The sequence below is a fragment of the Enhydra lutris genome, unplaced genomic scaffold (genome assembly GCF_002288905.1).
Source record: "Enhydra lutris kenyoni isolate GAN:26980312 unplaced genomic scaffold, ASM228890v2 scaffoldscaffold9, whole genome shotgun sequence".
Lineage (NCBI taxonomy): Eukaryota > Metazoa > Chordata > Mammalia > Carnivora > Mustelidae > Enhydra > Enhydra lutris.
In genome coordinates this window covers 24,239,612-24,260,227 of record NW_019154093.1, presented here as the reverse complement: position 1 = coordinate 24,260,227, position 20,616 = coordinate 24,239,612, and the positions used below count along the sequence as shown (strand labels likewise).

Sequence of the window (20,616 nt, the reverse complement as noted above, 5' to 3'; positions counted from 1 at the left end):
TGGTAGAGTTCAGTCATGTTTGGTGGGTGCAGGTGGCCAGTGACAGACGGAACATTCAGGGAGGGCTGGGAATCCATTTCAGCCGGGTTGGGGTGACTTCCGTGACACGTGGAGGGATCTGGGTCGGGATCCGTAGGGGTGATTTTCGGTCCGGGTGGGTCCATGCGCCCGGTGTGGGCAGGGATTGAGGTGGGCGTTGGGGTGTATTTCAGGCAGCGCGGCGAGCGAATTTCCGTGGGCTTGGGTGAATTTCCTTCGGGTCCGCGGCGTGTTTTCAAGCCGCGCTGGCGGCGAAGTGCAGCCGCGACCCAATGAATTCCACCCGGGATGGGGTGCGTCTCGCGCGGACGGGGGCGAGCCAGGCGTGGAGGGAAGTCCGGCGGGAACTCTAAGCAGCTTCGGGGTGCGAGGCGGGGGGAACCGCCGTCAGGGCTGGGCCGGACCGACGGCCTGGGGACTTCGGGGACGTTCCGCTCGGCTAGCCGGAGTCCGCCCCCGCCCGTCCCGCTCTCTGGGGAACCTGTTGCTGGAGAAATGGGCGGGAGGTGGCGACGACCTGGTAGAGTTCAGTCATGTTTGGTGGGTGCAGGTGGCCAGTGACAGACGGAACATTCAGGGAGGGCTGGGAATCCATTTCAGCCGGGTTGGGGTGACTTCCGTGACACGTGGAGGGATCTGGGTCGGGATCCGTAGGGGTGATTTTCGGTCCGGGTGGGTCCATGCGCCCGGTGTGGGCAGGGATTGAGGTGGGCGTTGGGGTGTATTTCAGGCAGCGCGGCGAGCGAATTTCCGTGGGCTTGGGTGAATTTCCTTCGGGTCCGCGGCGTGTTTTCAAGCCGCGCTGGCGGCGAAGTGCAGCCGCGACCCAATGAATTCCACCCGGGATGGGGTGCGTCTCGCGCGGACGGGGGCGAGCCAGGCGTGGAGGGAAGTCCGGCGGGAACTCTAAGCAGCTTCGGGGTGCGAGGCGGGGGGAACCGCCGTCAGGGCTGGGCCGGACCGACGGCCTGGGGACTTCGGGGACGTTCCGCTCGGCTAGCCGGAGTCCGCCCCCGCCCGTCCCGCTCTCTGGGGAACCTGTTGCTGGAGAAATGGGCGGGAGGTGGCGACGACCGAGGACCCTCCCTCGCCTCCGCCCGGGCGTCTGGGCAGCCTTTTCACCCTAGAGGCGCTCCGCGGCGCGGCCCCTCCCTTTGCGTCTAAGTGGAAAAAAAAAAAAAGTCACCCCCCCACCCCCCACCCGCGCCCGTCCTCTGCGAGCCTGGGGCAGCCCGGGCCGCTTCCGGGAGCGGAGGCGCGGCCCCGCGGGCCGGAGGAGGCGGAGGCGGAGGCGCAGGCGGAGGAGGAGGCCAACATGGCGGCGCGCAGGGCTGGGCCGGGCCGCCGCCGCGCCTGAGCTCCCCACCGCCCTCGCTCGGCTCGCGGCGTCCACGCCCGCGCCCAGCCTGGCCCGGCGGCTGCGGAGCGCGCAGGCCGGCAGCGCAGGGGCCCGCTCCGGCGCGGGGGCGGCGCGGAGGGAGCCGCGCGCGGTCCGCCAGGCCCGGGAGCCGCAGCTTCGCCGCCCGCCGGCCGGCGCGGCCCGGAGGCCCGAGCCATGGAATCGGAGGAGGAGCAGCACATGACCACGCTGCTGTGCATGGGCTTCTCGGACCCCGCTACCATCCGCAAGGCCCTGCGCCTGGCCAAGAACGACATCAACGAGGCCGTGGCGCTGCTCACCAACGAGCGGCCGGGCCTCGACTACGGCGGCTACGAGCCCATGGACAGCGGCGGCGGCCCCAGCCCCGGGCCCGGCGGGGGCTCTCGGGGCGACGGCAGCGGCGACGGCGGCGGCGGCCCCTCCCGCGGCGGGAGCACCGGGGGCGGCGGCGGCTTCGACCCCCCGCCCGCCTACCACGAGGTGGTGGACGCCGAGGTGAGGAGGGCGACCGTGACCCCGCGGGAGAGGCCACTGGCCGGAATTCCATGGGCAGGGGGACACACCCCACTGGGCTGGGATTGCGGAGGGCGTGTGGTGCGGGGGCTGGCTTCGAGGCCGAGAGAATGGAGCCCCGGACGCGGCGAGGGCGGAGGTCACCAGGCCGGGGTCAAGTGGGGAGAGGGACCCCTAGGGACGGGCTGAATGGGCGTTAGGGACGCGGGGCAGGGTTGCGCGGCGGGGGTGGTGAGGGGTTTCGTGGGCTTCGGGCTAAGCACGCCGCAAGGCCGGTAGATCGGGGATGGGAAGGAGGATCCAAGACTAGTACCGGGATGGGCGAGAAGTGACGCGTTAGCCTGGAGTGTGTGGTGGCGAGGACGCGTGTATCAGGGGTCAGAAATGGGGTACTAGAAGGCTAGGCTAAGGTCGCCGGTTTCTTAGCAGCGGCTTTCAGTGAAGGAGTGGGGGAGGCACGAGTTTCCGAGTCAGGAAAGAAGTGGGATGGGCTAGCCAGAGTAGTGGCCTTTGCTAGGGTCAGGGGAGGACTGCTGGGGTTAGGAATGGGGTTTGGGTTTTAGTCAAGGGCCAGAAAGAGAGGAGATTGAACAGGGTCTAAAAATGAAGAGGGACTGGGACGGACCGAGGGTGGCAGTAATTGTTACAAGGTGGGGGAGGGGGTTACCTGCAATAAAGTCTGGTTTGGGAGGACTGACGTTAATAGGGCCAGGTGGGGTTTGGACCCAGGAGGTTAGAGGTCTGAGGCCAGGTCAGGAAAGGGCGCTGAGGAGGCCTGGCATTGGAGGATGAAGCTGGGACCAGGTCGAGGTAGGGGGAGTACTGATCATAGGCAAGGTCAGAAATGAGAGAAAACTAGAGGTGTAAAGGGATTGCGGTCATACTGAGGGTGCTGTGCAGAGGGACAGGGAACAGGGTGGGAGAGAAATGGGAGGAGTGCAGGAATCTGTTAAGGAGAAAGGGCCATCTAGGCAAATGGCTCTGAGCACAGATCTCAAGTCTGGGTGGAGAAAATAAGGCCTCTTTGGGATGTGAGCAAAGAACATTGGGAAGAAAACCGACTTTAACCAATTTCAAAAAGGATCAACCAAAAACTCCAGGGCCTGTGACATAATTGATTTGCAGAAAAATGGCAGCTCATGTCAAAAATTTTGGTCAGATTCCTTGGATAGTGCATTTTGGGTGGACAAGTAGAGCAGCTTGGCCTGATGGCAGAAGAGCTCAGAGCTCAAATTAGTGGGCTTTGTGTTTTTAAATAGAGATAGGCTTAGAAGCTAAGCCTTCTGAAAGAATTTTTACTAAATTGTGTTCTGTCCTTTTAATAATGTGCTTTTGCAGCAGTCACTTGGGCTGAAGTAGCTCGGAAATGAAGGTAGCACGTCAAAAAAAAAACGGTTTCTTCACAAGATTTCTTAGGTTCCCAGACTTCCACACACTTTATTGATTACCCTGAGTTACCCTGTAACTCGGGTCTTTCATTGACCAGTTGATGTTATTTCTCATTTGGGACAACAATCCCACATAATTAAGGAACTATACTTAAGTCACTTTAAGAACTGAGCTTCTCTTTGCAAGTCCCCTTCACTCCTCTACTTGCCCATTCCACTTTTGACCCAGTTTTGAAATCAAGAAAACCGTTGCTTTCTCTGAAGGTATTGATGTAACTGTGAAATTCAGTGTATCCTCATTTTGCAAGAAAATTGTATTCTTTTTTCCTTTGGTCACACTTTTTCATTGCCTATAATTGAAAAATCAAATTAAATAATGCTTGGTGGTACTCCCAACATTAACTACTGCCTGTAGATTTAAGCATAAAGAAACGGGCCTGGCTTCTTTTCACATGAACGACGGGTGGAAGAATTTGCTTTCAGGTAGAATCCAGAGAATCTGTTTTTTTTGGAAGAATTACGTCAAGTTTTCATTTCCTCTTGACCTGTGGATTTGGCCGGGGGAGGCTGCACCATTTTTATATTTTTATTTTTATTTTATTTATTTATTTATTTTTTGAGAGCCCAGAAGGTGCTGGTGGCTGAGGCTGGTTTACCCAGAAGCATACGGGCAGGCTACAGGCAGACACTTTACTGGCACGCAGGAGCCTAGTGAGAACGTTTAACCAATTTCTGCTTGTACGTTACAGATCTCCTGCCTGCCACCTGTGCACCTCACTGGTTGGTCATCCTTGCTGTAGACATTGGGAAATGGAGGCTTTTGATTCTGGGAAATAGGACAGGGTGCTAATTGTTGTTGAGCATCTCCAGTATGTTAAGTGCTTTATATATTCTTTGAACCCTCATTGAAATTGTTCATAACATCACTGCTTTAGAGCTAAGATTCATGGGTGGCAGTCTGGATTTGAACCTGAGCTCTTTGACTTTAAGGATTAAGGACAGTGTGCTTTTTACTCTGCTGTACTCATGGTTTTAGGATCAGATTCATTTTAGGATAAGAAGGAAAAATAAAGAGGGAAAAAGACAATTTTGAGGTTGCTGAACAAGTCAAGGAATGATATGGCAAGCATTTAAGTCATGGCATTTAGGAGTAGAATGATGGGTGGAATGAAAGAATTAGATCTTTAAAGAGGAAGGCTTTAGAAATGAGTAATTTGTTCAGCTCCTTTGTTTAAGCAGGCAGCCTGGCAGGGCCCAAAGGGGAAGTGACTTGTCCCCACAGAGCCAGTTAATGGAAGAAATGGGACTAGAACCCAGGCCTTCTCCCTGCATGGTCCATGCACTTTCTCTCTCCCAGCTATACAGTTGAAGAAGGGTCAGGATGTAGCAGTGGGTTAATGGGGAGGAAGAAAAGGGGAATGTAACAAACCAGGGGAAGTTTGTCAGCTCTGATATAATCTACCTGTTTTATTTCTTTAAAAATGAGTACCTGATTTTAAATTATGTAAAGTTATTTTTGATGCATAGGAAATTTTGGGTTTAGTGTCCTCTTGAAAACGTTTGGGAATGTACAGATTAAAATACAAATGTTAAAAAAGAGAAAATGACTCCACTTATATTTGTCATTTGGGGACAGGCAGTAAACATTCAATGCCTTCCATGTCCCCGAGGGGGTGGGAGTAGAGTAGTGGACGTGAAGGTTACATTCTAGTGCCTCTCAAGGCAAGCCTCTCATTTTACAAGAAGTGACTTCCCAAGGTCATGTAGTTAGTTAGGTAAATCAGTTTAGTAATTTGGGTGCATGCTGTAATTAGGATTTGGTTTAAAAATTAAAATTTCAGAAACAAAAACAGTTAACTTCTGGTTCAGAAAAAGCAAGAATGCAGATATAAAACACTGAGATCTCTAACGGGGAAAAAACCCCCAAAACACCCACATTTCTAACAGAACACACAAAACTGCTTTGAAAGCCACCTTTTCAGGATCCTCCAGTTAAGGTATTGCTAGGTATTGCTTTGCACAAGTTGTGGTTTGGTCGTTACTACTATTGTTGGATAACTGTAATTCATGGTCCCAGTGTCTGGAAGGCACTTTGAGGAGCTATCCAGTTTAGATTTTGAATAGCACTACTTCAAAACCTGTCTAAGGCAGATAAGAGTTCTTTTAGGAGAATGAAATCTCACAGCTGCTCTAGATAACTTATCCAGATGTTCAACGCCTCACTCAGAATCTCAGAATTCTTCACTGTCTTATTACCCTGCTGGCCACTGCTAAGGGCATGTCTACTGGTTCTGTCCATCACAGAGCTAGAAGAATCCATCTTTTAAGCAGGGTGATCCTGTTCAGAGGATCAGAAATCAGTCAGGTGCTGTTGTGGGCATCTTAACACAGTTTAACAATTATGTAATATAACTTATTTATTACTGTCTTATTTTTTAGAAAATACTGAAATAGATTTTTTTTTTTTTTTTTTTTGGCGAGGAGATTTCACTTAACTGCTAGAAATACCTTTCTTAGCTGTTTAGTTCTGTGATAATTAATCTTCCTACAAGTGGTTTAATACTGTGATCTAACAAATATGGGGAATTCTTGTTTTGTTCCCACTTTAATGTGGACTTTCCTTCTTGAGGTATTTTGTCAGAAATAGTTCCAAGATTTCATTCCTTTTTTTTTTTTTTTTTTTAGAGCCCCAAACTTGGTCCTGCTCTAATATAGCTAAATCACATTAATTTGTACTTTTTAAACTTACCTCATTTCTGCCTCTGTCTCTTTCCTTTGATAGTATGTGGTAATTATAAATGAATTAAAATTTTAGTATCAGTACTTATATTCAAGTTAATATTAAAATTCATGTTCTTTTTTACCTGAAATATAGCAATCCTTATACATTTGAGTGTGGAGTAGATATCAAATAAATAAATTTTAGTAATTATTAGTGATTTGAACACATGACCTTACAAATCATGGCTTACTATGATTTGATAAATTTTAAAAAAAGAAGAATCCATGTAAAGGTTTTAAGTTAAAAGTAAAATAATTCCAAAACATCAGTTGAAAGTAATAAAATAAAAAAATAGGGAATCTACAAGGTTAATTAATTAGCATAGCCTAATTTTTACAATAGGAATTTCTTTATAATCTAGTATATGAATCTCCTTTGGGAATTAGGCCTATGAGTTCATCTAACAGTTGAATTCGTACCTTGTAATTACCTGGCCATATGCTGTTAGAATGAGTGTAATTTGGCATGAAGGAAATACCTTTTGCATGTTGGTGAGTATAGTTCTAGTGAAATCATAGTAAGTAGTGACAGTTTCATACACCATAGTAATGCTGTTAGCTTAAAACCAGTTGCAGTATTAGAAAAGTAAATTTTTTAATGTTTTAACAATTTGAAGAAGGGATTTCCATTTGAGTACAACTTAAATAGCAGACATCAGTGTATTACATACTTTTGTACTTAACTGGCCAAGTATCATGTAACATTATATTTTATTGGAAACCGAGTGTGAAGATGAAAATTTTTCACTTCTAATGAGAACTGTTGTGTTTAGGAAGATTTAACCAGATAATACTTTTTATGTCTGGAGTTCAGTTTTCCGGGAATTTTTTCCTATTTGGAACACCAGAGAGAAGTAAACACATAAATACATAAGAGTGAACCATTTCAAAACATGCGCACATTTTTAGTGTAGTCACTGCATGTGTTTCACTTATTTATTGTTTTAACTTGGTTTTTTCCCCTGTAATTCAGATAAATTTTAATGTTAGTTTTCCTATCAAACTAGAAGTGGCAGATTAGAAGCGTTTTGTAGCAGTCCCAACATGAGGTGATGAGCATTTAGAAAGCACATTTGACAGTAGTGAGAAGTGACAAGCAGCAGCTCAGTGGTAAAGGAGGGGACAGGAAAACTTTCAGAGGGGACTCAGGCAAAGCAGGCCAGCCAGTGTGTATGGGGCCATATGAGACAGCTTTGTGTGCTTCATGACCCCGGAGGACAGTGGGTTTTCATGATGCCGCACTCATGAAAAGGTTCCAGTACGCCCTGTTTAAGAACGGTCAGGAATGTATGGTACAGTTTAGCAAGGTTTTAGTTTTTGAACAGAATAAAAGAAGGTTGGGCGCATAAAGAGGTAAGCTTTAGGTACCTGGGAAATTCAGACACGAAGGGCATTTCAGTCTAAGGATTTTGGATTGCTCAGGCACGGCTAAGAAAGTTGTGCTCTGTTTTCAGAAGAGCTAATGTTTTATCTCACCTTCCTTCTGGGGAGTTTTAGTTTCTTTTTTAGGTTTGTAATTCTCATTCTCATTATCATAGGAATTATTATTAGTATTGGAACATTTTTTTAAGTCATAATTGATTTTTTGAACATTATTTGTTAATTAGCAATTTGTAGGAGGCATCATTTATTGTTTATTGTTGATAATCTCTACGGTGAGTTTTTGGCCAAGTGTTTTGTGCCCTTTTTGTTTTTATGATAGGTTTATGAGTTCACTATCTCCAACAGTGGAAAACCCAGCTTCCATCATTGGTGGCTTATATTTTTTATTTGCGTGTGTGTGTGTGTGTGTAAGGAAAGTGGAATCTACTTGTTTACCAGTTAACTTTCAGCTGTCATAGAACATAAAACCATAGATTTGGTTTATTTTTGTTTGTTCTGAAGAGAAGAGCTAAATGCAATTAAGTCAAAATTTTATCCTGATAACCTTTCCAGAAATGGAAATGCTTCAGCCGCAATGCAGAGGTCTGAGGAAACTTTTCCTAAGACTGAGTTGAAGATCAGATTTTCCTCTTACAGATAAATAATATCTTAGGTGCCCCCCAAAGTCTTCTCACTTCTGAAGATGAGCTTCCTTGTTTCAGCCCACAGTTTGCTTTCCTGTGGTATCTCAGTTATTTGTGTTATGAAATTCAATTGACACTATTTGAGATGCTTTCACTGAAGTTTATGGTGTTTATGTTAAGAATATTTTATTAAGAAAAAAACACAGAACTTAGTAAACAGCATGGTACATTTTTTATCAGTAGGCTTCCAAAATGATTTCTAAAATTAAAATCTTTTTCAGAAAGACTTATTGGTCAGACATTCTGTTGCCAAAGACTTTTCAGTTTCTGCTTTGTGTGCTTTTAGAATCTAGCTTTTTATAAACAGGTCAGCTTTTTAAAAAATTTTTGCTTTTTTCCCCTCTTTTCATTTCTCACTTCTGTATTGTCAATTTTGGTGGAAAATTGAATTGCTTTCTGAAACCTGTTCTTGGAAATCCACAGTGAAGCATTTTGGTAACAATTTATAATATATTTCAGATCTTAGAAAATATGAAAGAATTCTACACTGCAAATGGCAATGTCATCTTGCAGTTGTTTAATTTATTCTGGATTCTTTCTTTTTTTATAGAACAACCTCTTAATTCTGACCTAAATATCACTCCCACCCCTTCTATCTATCCCCACTGTTACTGCTCTGGCTTTGTTCATGTTCCTTTTTTACCTTTTCTCTGTGCCATTCACTGACACCAAAATGATCTCTCTACAGTGCAGATTCTACTCACAGGATAACCTTGCTCAAAAATTTTTGGTGCTTCCTTATTTTCTATAGGTAAAACCCAAACTTCTTTTCTCTCAAGGTCTCCATACTTAATCCGTCTGGTCTTATCTCCTGACTTCCAGTTTCATGCTCTGCCTTGCAGTTCAGAGGCCATCTCTTGATCCACTGTCACCCCCAAACCCTAGTTTCCGTCTTCCTGCCTAACACCAGTTCATTCTTCAAGGCGAGCTCCAAAGCCGTATCTCCCTAAGTTCAAAGTAAAGCGGTGATCATATTTTAGTTAAAAAAGACGTGTTTACCTTACATGTATCTGTCTTTCCATTAGGCTTGAGGAACAGGACTCTTTTTATCTCTGTGATTCTGACACCCCTGATTGGATAGAGAGTCAACTGAATGAATGGATGGAAAGAGAATTTTAAATGAAATAAGAAGTCAAATGACATTTGGAAGAGTATTGTGCCAGTGGTTTGGAAGGTGATATATTTTGTTCAGGGTTCTGTTGCCTGCTAACTTTTATCATTGGGCAAGTCAGGTTGTCTCCCTGAGCCTCAGTTTTCCCATCTATAAAATGGAGGTCTTGTACTATACCTGTGGTTATTTTTTTTTCATTCATTCATTGACTTCTTCGAGAGATTAAAAGCTATGTGGCCTCTCAGGAAATATACACACTTAATTTTTAAAGTAAGCTGGTGCTTAAGTATTAATACTATTATTTTTGGGTGATGGGACCACAGGTGATTCTGTTTCTATTCTTTCATTTTTAATGAACTTCTAAAAAGTATATAAACTTTATTTTAAAAGACCAGCAAAACTATGGTGTTCATTAAAATGAAAGTAGCTTTAAAAAAAAAAAGAATGTATTTCACAAGTCCTAGACTCCAAAATTATTATTAAACTTTGTTATTGAGGAAAATTAAATATTAAAATGATTTAATTTGTGTTTTAACTAGCCAAAATATAGAAAAAAGGATACTGCTTCCTAGTATATCACTGGGAACAATTTTCTTTTAATCTAGAATTCGTATTTGATTATCTGCTTGTTAGATGGTTTCCATTTATTTCTAGTTATAAAAAAACTGTGATCTAGAAGATGTGGTTCAGTAGGACTTTCCACATTTGGGTCAGAGGTTAAGCTTTAATGGAATTTTTGTGTAGTTGCTTTTCTGCATGCTCTCCCCTGCCTTGGAGTATCTCAGAACATTTTGCCCTGTTAATTGGTTCTAGCATATTCTTCTGGATGACTCCAGTGTGTTTTAATTGGCCTTTGGATTACCCCCAAATACAGTCACAGGTCTATGACTGTATTTGGAAAACAGCTGTCTTTAGAGCAGAGGGGTTTTGTTTGTTTTGCTTTGCCAAAGGTATGGATTAGAGGTGCACATCTGGCTACCATAGCCTTCCCTTGTCACCTCTGTTTCCTGTGACTGAAGCAGTGTTACTCAGGGTTGTTGGGCTCTTGGTAGGCTCCAGACCCAGTTCTCATCTATTGTTTCCAAAAAGCAGTCCACCCACTTGACTCTTTCTGTCATTTATATATACTGAATGTAGAGTACTCTCTCATGTCTTTTTGCACATTTTTAAGAGGGTGGAATGGCTATTTTTGGTATTCTTATTAAATGGAAAATCGTTAAGGAGTTCTGAGAATAAAAACTTTAGATTTATATGAAATAATGATTCGTTCAAATTCCAGTGGTAAAAACAGATATTAAACTAAAAATGTTAGAGCAACAGAACAGTTTTTAGCCCATTTAATAAAATAGCCATTCTTTCAGTAGGTTTTAATTGAGCACCGATTGTGTGCTAGGCACTGAGCTAAGTGTTGGGAGTGTAATGGTGAGCCAGTCACATGGAGTACCCTCTCTATTATAGTTCAAGGCTGATAGATTTCTTGTGCTCTAAGTGGAATAAATTATGATGCTCTAATTCAGAAACTGGAGTCCTTGAAGAGTAGTGAGTTAAATATGAAAGAACTGACATCTATCAAAAGCATTTGAATAGTGCCTCAAGAATTTTTTGTGATGTAATTTGATTTATAGTGGTATCCATTGCTAGGAAACCAAGTGGTATTTTTCTCAAGTGATACTTCTTTAGCGCTATGGAATGTACTGAGTTTGTGTTTATTTACTTGTTGGGTTTTTAATATTAGTAGTTGATGTTTCTCTCAACTAGTGTCTCTTCTGAGAATAGCTCTAATTATTTCAGTTAAATGCTGTTACTTTTTGTCCTGAAATTATGAGTGTATATGTTTTTCCCAGAAACTAGAAATTAGGAACTGATCTGATTTCAAGCTAAACATCTCTTGTGATTGTCGATAATATAAAAGAAACCATTTTAAAGCTAGAGCAATGTGTTTGGTTTTAGAAAGACTTAATGATGGTAGAAATAGCAGTATCTCTATAAGGAAAACTTGTCTAGGATTAGTAAAATAAGGAATCCTTAGTTATTAGTATTTTGGGTTTTGTGGTCAGTTTATGCTGGAGTGGACTGTCTTTGCTAAAATAATACTTAAAAAAATTAGTAGTTTTCATTTTGTAAGATTTACTCTTCATGGTGTTTGCTTCATTTCAAATATTTTGGTGAAATAGTAAAAACTATTTCATTAGTTTGTACATCATATTTGTTTTTGAGAAAATGGCAGTTATCTATTGAACAGTTGGTACTTTCAGTGTTGAAATTATGCCGGGCCCCACGAAAAAATATGTGTGTGTGTGTGCGCGCGCGTGTGCATGCGCGTTCATGCATGTATGTAGTGTGTGTGTATATATATATGTGTGTGTGTGTATATATAAAATTTGTACCATAAAAGCAATTGGTTCATGTTCTGTGTGCAGATATACTGACATCTGTAGAGAACAGCAAGCGGGTCCTATTTGCTATTCATTACTTTGACATTTTTATGGTGAGAATATGAAACATATCTGTGGTAGAGAAATTCCAAGCATTTGTTAAGGGAGGATCAAAGATGGGAAGATCAATGCTGAATTATCAGAGATTCAGGGGTTCACCCAGTTCATATCATAATATGGAAGACTAGTATCAAGAATTCTTAGCAAGATACACTTTATAAAACAGAAAAATTATCTGTAGAACTATTTCCTGCCTTCCCCTCTCCCTATTCCAAGCAACAGAACTGAAAGTTGTAAATTTAAGTATTAAAATGAAAGATTTGTTCAGAGCTGGAAGGGACCATAGGGATCTTGTGTTAAAAAGCTTGTCAGTTTAGGGATGAAGACCTTGACCTTGGATCATTAGCAAAGTCAGGAAGGGAGCCTAGCTTCCCCCCCCACCCCCAGGTGTGTTTTGTGTTCTTTACCACGCTTTGGGACATGAGGAAGTCTGACTGCAGGTCTTTAATATATCCTTCCTCATAAACTCACTGTATTTGAATCACTCCTATTTCCTCTGTTAGGTACTACTTTGGGTGAAGTGGGCAGAGTTGACGTTTAATCCACTTTTCCCTCTCAGACTTTTTTTTTTTTTTCCTAAGATTTTATTTATTTATTTGACAAACAGAGATCATAACTAGGTGGAGAGGCAGGCAGAGGTGGCAGGGGATGCAGGCTTCCTGCCGAGCAGAGAGCCCCATGCGGGGCTCGATCCCAGGACCCTGAGACCATGACTTGAGCAGAAGGCAGAGGCCTTAACCCACTGAGCCACCCAGGCGCCCCCTCTCAAACTGTTTATCTTGCTTTCTCTTTCAGCATTTTTTTTTTTTTATGTCTGTGGCTACTGATGTTTCTAGAAGGTGGTAAGTGTTGAGGAAGGAAAGGCTGAGCAAGTGCTGTCACTTGTGAAGATGTGTGTCTGTCTACTTGGCATCCTTGCACAGCTGACAAGGATTAGTGAACTCCTGAGTCTACCCACAGTTGCACCCATGTATTGGGTACTTTAAAAATAAGCATAATAGGGGCGCCTGGGTGGCTCAGTTGGTTAGGCAACTGCCTTTGGCTCAGGTCATGATCCCGGGGTTCTAGGATTGAGCCCCACATTGGGCTTCCTGCTCAGTGGGGACCCTCCTTCTCCCTCTCCCTCTGCTGCTCTGCCTGCTTGTGCTCTCTCGCTCTGTCAAATAAATAAATAAAAATCTTAAAAAAAAAAAGCGTAATAGTCAATATGCAAATCTCTTGAAATAGTATACCACCTAATTTGTCTTTTTTTAAGAATATCTTTTACTTAAAAATTTTTTCTCCATCAAATACAGTGTTTATTATAAATATCAACTGGGATGTATTACACACTTGTAGATTTGAAATTAAACGTTCTGAATGATAACTTGGAAAGGTATTAATATGCTAAAAATGGAACAGTTTCCCTTAGATGACATATTTTAATGAACACAGAAATAAAACACAGTCTATATTGATTAACTCTTTACAGAAGAACTTTAAGCAGATGAGCCTTAAAATATTTCAAGGTTTGTTTTTTTTTTTTTTTTTTTAATGACTCCTTGCCTCTGCACATGTCTTTTCTCCTACCCAGCATGTCCTCCTTGTCCCTCTTTCCCCTTCTCCGCTGTATTGGACTATGAGAGTTAGTCCACAGTGCTGCTTGTGTGACATCCACGTGATCCCTGCACTTGATCCTTCCTCTACAAAGTAGATTTCACACAGGTTCCTGGTTGACAGAGATAGGTAATGAACGCCGTCCTTATTTCAGTCCAGCTAGTCCTGGGGCACTCTGAATAGCTAACTACCACATGCAGTGTTGATCAGGTCTGCTAATGGTTTGCTAGTAGGGCTTGATATCTTCCATTATTTTTCTTCCACTTATTCTTCTCTTCTTCCGAGTTAAAAGTCCCTCCTTGACTTTGAGTAGAGACTTTCACAGCATTTATCTGTTACGTTGGAATTATTCATTTACTTGTCAGCCAGACTGAACTGTGGGTCTTTTGAGGACAGGGTCTGATCTTCTGCATTTCCCATGAAGTTCAGGGTAACACTTGACATAGGAGATGCTAAATTAAATGAAAGAATCTGATCTCGAAAATAAGGAGTTTGCATCACCATTCTGGCACACATTTTCCTTCATTCAAGCGTATCACGTAACCTCTGAAAGCAAATCTTGCCTAAAATAACCTCCTCCATAGCTTAAAGGCAATACCAACTTTTTGATAATCCTAGCGCAGATTTCTGTTGAGGTATTTACCTTGTTTTACAGTTTGTGGAAAGGAACTTTTTTTGAACTGTTGCCAGTAGTTGAAACGGGCACCATGTTGGACATAACACATAAAATTGGAACTTTGGTATTCAGTACCACTCCCTGTGCTTTATAAATTGTTCTATAGCTCACATAGAAAAATACCACACACAGGAAAAAACATGATGGCTGCTAAAAGAAACAGACTTTTTTTTAGCCTTAGGTAGGACTGTTTGCCAGTCTGCTTTTAGATAGTTTCGCTGCATGGCTTTGTTGAGCTCTACTTCAGTAAGGAGAAGATTATTGCAGAGATTGTCATTTTTGGAGAAGAAAGGAAAACATGCTCTCAGTAGAATTAAAACAGGAAACTGATTTTTATTGTTAGTTTTTGTTTCGGCTTGTCCTATTTATTGGTTTCATTTATCACTATAATAATAATGATGTTACTATTAATCTAAGCAAGTTTATTTTGAAAGAAAGCTATTAAGATGTTGTTCATTTTTTACCCCACTTTTCTCAGCCAGCGTTGGGGGTGGGGAATGTGCAGAGGGGAAGTAGGAGGCGGAAAGAAACAGTAGTATGGGAACCATTTGTTCTAACACTGAACAAATATTTATTGAATGCCTTTGGCTCTAGTCTGGCCTCTGATGGCGAAAACACAGTTCCTGCTTTTAAGGAGTTTATAGCCTATGGCAGTGGTTTTGAATGGTGGGTGAGGATGGCCAGCACCAGATCGGAATCAGTTGGTTTGCTTTTTCAGAATAGCTTATCCCCAGCAGAACCTCCAGCTATCCCAGGAGATTCTGCCGGAGTAGGGAGTATTAGGTAAGAGTACTTTAAAATAAAGTGTTAGAAAAGGTACATGTTCTGAGGTCAGCTACAAATCCAATGTGGATATAATTTGATTTGTATATTAGCTGTATTTTTCCCAAGTTTTTCATCTTGAACAGTTTCCAACCTACAGAAGCAACAGTACAACGAAGACTTGTGTACCCTTCACTTTGATTCAACATTTGCAAACATTTTGTCACATTTGCTTTAGCTCTGCTCTCTCTCAAGGCACATACACATACACAGCTGCACATACATGCGTGCGCACGCGCACACACACACACACACGCTTAGACTTTTTTTCCCCTGAACCTTTTGATGATAAGTTATAAACGTCCTGACACTTGACTCCTAAATACTTCAGTATGGATCCCCTAAGGACAAAGACACTCTCCTACAGAACCACAATACCATTATCTCAGCAAGGGAATTTAACAGTGATATATTAATATTCTCCATTATTTAGATCATATTTAGATTTCCCCACTTGGACCAAAAATATCCTTTGTAGACATTTTAAAATATAACCGAGGATTGAATCAAAGATAATGCATCTCATTTAGTGATTATGTCCCTTTAATGTCGATTCTAGAATGGACTTTGTATCTTTTTAGTCTTTTAAGACTGACATTTTTAAAAAGAGCCCAATTCTCGTATTGTATTTTTTAAAGATTTTATAATTGAGAAATACACCAGGAAGTTTTATCATTATCTATTAAGGTAATAAGGAAAACTGAACAAAAGCATTAACTTCTTCCATGACATAATTTGTTCCTCTTTAGTATGACTGTACTTTTAATCATCTTTATTCTGACTTTTATAGAATTTTAGCAATTTTAGAGCCAGAAGGAATCTTGGATCTATAGGTAAAGCGTTTTCATTTTACAGATGAAACTGAAGTATGGAGATACCAAGTCTCACCTAAGAATGTGGTCTCAAAATGTTATAAGCTCCTGGTCACTTGGACATACTTAGGCAGAGGCCCTGGGATTTTCTGGGGATGTAGAAGAGAATTAGGTGTCAGATAAATGTTTAGACATTGAAAGTAGGATGGAGATAGGATGTAGCTCCTGTCAATTGAATAACATGATCAAACTGGGATGCCAAACCTGTAAGCTGATAAAGCCTAACACACCTCAGTGTCTGATGTTTGGAAATAGCGGCAGGCTCTTCCGTTACGCTGCGCTCTGTCTTGGGTGACAGACCCTTGCACACACAGTTCTCTGTGCCTAGAATCCCTTCCCCTTCTCTCTTACTTCATAAGGATTTTTTTTTTAAAGATTTTATTTATTCATTTGACAGAGATCACAAGTAGGCAGGGAAGCAGGCTCCATGAGGAGCAGAGAGCCCGATGCGGGGCTCGATCCCAGGACCCTGAGATCATGACCTGAGCAGAGGCTTTAACCCACTGAGCCATCCAGGTGCCCCAGCTTCACAAGGCTTTATTAGGTGCTTAACATCCATCCATTCACCAGAATTTATTGAGCCCCTACTCTGTGTCAGGAACTGTTGGAGATAACGCAACAAACAAAACAAAACTTCTGCCCCAGTGAAGTTTATATTCTAGGTTTGCGGAGAGGACAACAAACAGTTGTCTAAGTAAAGCGTGGGCCGTCAGATGGTAAGTGCTATGGAGAAAAATAAAGCAGAAGGTGGCGGGGCGAGCGTGCTGGACTGGGGTTGGCTGGGTATGGCTTGGCCCTCTTAAAAGTCTGTCTTTCGGAGAAGGCTTCACTGAGGAGGGTGTACTTGAGCAGAGACCTGAAGGGGGTGCGGAGCAGGCTTAGTGCTTATCCGAGGGGAAAGCACTCCCAAATCAAAGCTCAGCAAACTTGTTCTGTAAAGGGCCAGATGGTCAGTATTTGAGGCTCTGCAGGCCATACTGTCTCTGTTGCAGCTCCTTGGCTCCACCGTTGGAGTGCGAAAGCAGCCATGCGTGACATAAACCGGCAAGAGGGTCTCTGCTCTGATATAACCTTATTTACAGAACGAGAGAGTGGACAGTACTTTGCCAACGCCTGCTAAGCACAGGAAACACCTAATGCAAGGGCCCTGGTGGGCAGCACGGCTGGGGTGCTCGAGGAGCCAGCAGACAGGCCATGTAGATGGAACTCAGGAAGGAAGGAAGAGCAAGAGATAAGTCAGAGCTGAAGGAGAGGGCAGATCCTCATGAGGGCCTCAGAGGCAACCGTGATGATGCCTTTTTGTCAGAATGAGGAAGGCAAGCCTTGAGGGTTCCAAACAGGAAGACATGATATTATGGGAAAGATCCAGAGTTTGTCATTGGACTTATTAATTTAAGATGCTTATTAAATATCCTAGTGGAGGTATCAAAGAGGGAGTTGGATGGGTGCTTGGAGTCAAGGGAAGATGGCTATACTGGAGCTAAACTGTGAAAACCTTCAGCTTAGAGATGGTATTTTAATCATTAGACTGGGGGTGCCTGGGTGGCTCAGTAGGTTAAAGCCTTTGCCTTCTGCTCGGGTCATGATCTCAGGGTCCTGGGATCAAGCCCCGCATCAGGCTCTCTGCTCACTGGGGAGCCTGCTTCCCCCTCTCTCTCTGCCTCTCTGCCTACTTGTAATCTCTCTCTGTCAAATAAATAAATAAAATCTTTAAAAAAAAAATCGTTAGACTGAGGGCACCTAGGTGGCTCAGTCAGTGAAGCTTCTTTTTGTTTCTGTGCAGGTCATGATCTCAGCATGGTAAGATTGAGCCCCACATTGGGCTCCATGCTCAACAGGGTGTCTACTTGAGATTCTTCTCCTCTGCCCCTCCTCCTGCTTGTGCATACATATGTTTTCTCTCTCTCTCTCTCTCTCTACCTCCAAGGGAATAAATAAATCTTAAAAAAATGAAAATTAAAAATGAAACCATTAAGACTATGCATTCTCAAAAGGGCTAGTAGCACTCCGAAGGAGACTCTTGAGGAGTAAAAAAAATCTTAACTGTTATAGTGGTTTGCTCCAAATCTCAAACCTACCCAGCACAATTTTATTCTTCAGTATTTAATTAACAGAGATGGGATGATTGGGGGAAAAGTGTTGAAAAAACTTCTCGAAGAGTGATAATGAAAACAAGGTTGAGAACCACCATGGGCATAGTTGAAAATCCACATGTAACTTTTGACTAGCCCAAACTTCACTCCTAATATCCTGTTGACCTTAACTAATAACTTAAACAGTTGATTAACACATATTTTGCATGTCATCTGTGTTATATACTATATTTTTACAACCAAATAAGCTAAGGAGGAGATGTTATTTCAAATCATAAGGAAGAGAAAACACATTGACAGTACTTAACCGTATTTTTCAAAGTGGACCCATGCAGTTCAGACCTGTGTTGTTCAAGGTTCAAGTATGTAAGATGACAACTTCTTGTGAAAACCTTGTTTCTGAATAATCTAAATACATGAATAACCAAGAGTATGAAAGGAAGAGACCATGAGAAATGTCAGCTTTTGTAGAAAAGTTAGGAAATTTTCTTCTGCTTATAGCAGAATGAACTTGAATTCCAAGAAAAACAATTTGCAATAATTTCAGTAACTAATACAGTGTATTAGTAACTTGGGGACTGCCTACACACTTGCCTATCATCTCTCTTTTTCCAAGAAACAGTATTTTAGGAATCATTTTCTCTAGTCTGAAATAACAGAAGGAATATCAGATCTGCACATCACTGTCTCTGAATTACTTTGAAAAAATATTTAATAAATAAGACTGACAATCTCAAGATTAGTGAATATTATAGGCCCAGTCAGTTAAGCCTCTGCCTTTTGGCTCAGATGGTGATCTCAGGGTTCTGGGGTGGAGCCCCACATCCCATCAGCTCTCTGCTCAGCAGGGAGTCTGCTTTTCCCTCTTCCCCTCACCTCACTCTCACACTCTTTCTTTTTCTCTCTCTCTTCTTTCTCTCTCACATAAATAGTCTTTTAAAAAATCAATTCATGGGGCACCTGGGTGGCTCTGTGGGTTAAGCCTCTGCCTTCGGCTCAGGTCACGATTTCAGGGTTCTGGGATTGAGCCCTGAATCGGGCTCTCTGCTCAGTGGGAAGCCTGCTTCCTCCTCTCTGCCTGCCTCTCTGCCTACTTCTGATCTCTCTCCTCTCTCTCTGTCAGATGATCAAAATCTTTAAAAAACAAATTCATGACTTGGAATCAGTTGTTCCAGTTTTCATGTTTTTCCTTAAATACTCGACATCTATGATGCAATTTGTTTATTTTAGATAATCTGTTTTTAGAAATCAATGGAGAAAACAATTTAACATCTTCGTTTTTCTGTACATTAATCAGAAATATAGACACTGAAAAAAAAATGTAGACACTCTTCTGAATACATTGTTGGCTAATAAAATAGCTCAGTAATTAAATTTAGTAGTAAAAGAAACTTGATGCAGCATTGCCAAACACCCTCTCTTTAAGTTGAATAATTTTCTTTATATGTCTTTGTTGAGTCAGTGGGCAGATAGGAGGTTATCTCTAAACGGGCGATGCCAACTTGAGTAGGTTTTGCTTTCTTTGAACAAGGAAGACTTAAATTTTAATAATGCATCCTTGTTGAGTTCAAGATTAAAACTTGAAGGTAGTTTTCTAAAATAAATATTAAACTCTGTTATTAACTTAAAAGCTTGTGCAATGCTTATTTTAAAGCTCATTTGCAAGGGTTAATAAGTTACATTGTTTTTTGTACTCAGCCACCAACTAAGGTAGTGCCTATATTTCCGTTGGTTTATCTGCACTTTTCAAACTGGCAAGTTTCTGGATGTGGGTAGTGACATGTATGAACATACCTAATTGTAAATATAAGGGGAAAAATGTTTTTGTCAGAATAACCTACTTGTTCAGTCTAAAGATCTCCTTTAAAGATCTAAACTGTGGAGGTAGATTTACACTATATAGTGACAGCATTTGGCAATACTGTGAAAAGCTTTATAACTCAACTTCCAACTCTCTAAGTTGGAAATACTTTACTGAGTATTAAGTTGCCCTTTTAAGTAAGTAAATAGTAGGTAGTAAGCCTTATTCTGAACAGTGTGCCAGTAGATGAAATTGTCATCACGACTCTTTGAATTCCTAGCAGGTTTATAGCACTATGAAGTAATACAGAAGTTACAGAGGCTTTGTTTAATATTTTCATTTGTATTTTGGGGCGTAAGTAAGATTATTTAGGAATAGGCTAAATTATGTATCCAGCAATGTTAATTGTTTTTATTTTAGTCCTAAACTGGCCTATTCAGAAACCATAATTTAACAATATGAACTCATCTATTATATTTCTTGGGTGATGAAATAAAAACACAAGATTCAGTGTTACTAGAAAATTTTCAGGTTAAAAGTGACATTCAGGAATTGTTTGCAAGTTCATTTCTCTATTTATTGCCTGGTGACAGAATCGTGCGTGTCTAACAAATGCTGAATTTACGTATTATAAAACACCTTTTAAAATTTTAAATGAAATTGATGGAATATCATAGTAAAGACATTGCTTCAAGTGGTCAAAAAGGCTGAGTACTGAGGTTTTATTAATATGCTTGAAAACTAATACTGGTTTTGAAATAATACTCTCTGTAAGCCTCTGTCTAGAATACAGTCCCCCTTAAACTTCTTCAGCTGCGTACACATCCCTCCCCAGTGCACATGCATGCACAACATCCACAGGCTAGCTTGGATGCCCCCTCCCTGCTCTGCAGTCATGTGTCCTGCTCTTTAAAGACAAGAGTTGTATCTTTATCTGTGTCTCCAGTGCTGAGCACGTTGGCTGGAACCTAGCAAGTTTATG

The 20,616-nt window shown here is 42.0% G+C and overlaps 1 protein-coding gene across 1 annotated transcript in view; it reads left to right on the top strand.

The window, feature by feature from the left end:
• Window positions 1-1,554: 1,554 nt before the first annotated feature.
• The window catches only part of LOC111143666 (ubiquitin specific peptidase 24), a 135,567-nt gene continuing 116,505 nt past the window's right edge, over window positions 1,555-20,616 (top strand). The window contains exon 1 of the mRNA XM_022497493.1: window positions 1,555-1,915. Within this exon, the coding sequence (XP_022353201.1) occupies window positions 1,595-1,915 (321 nt within the window). The 5' untranslated portion in view covers window positions 1,555-1,594. The remainder of the gene's footprint in view (window positions 1,916-20,616) is intronic.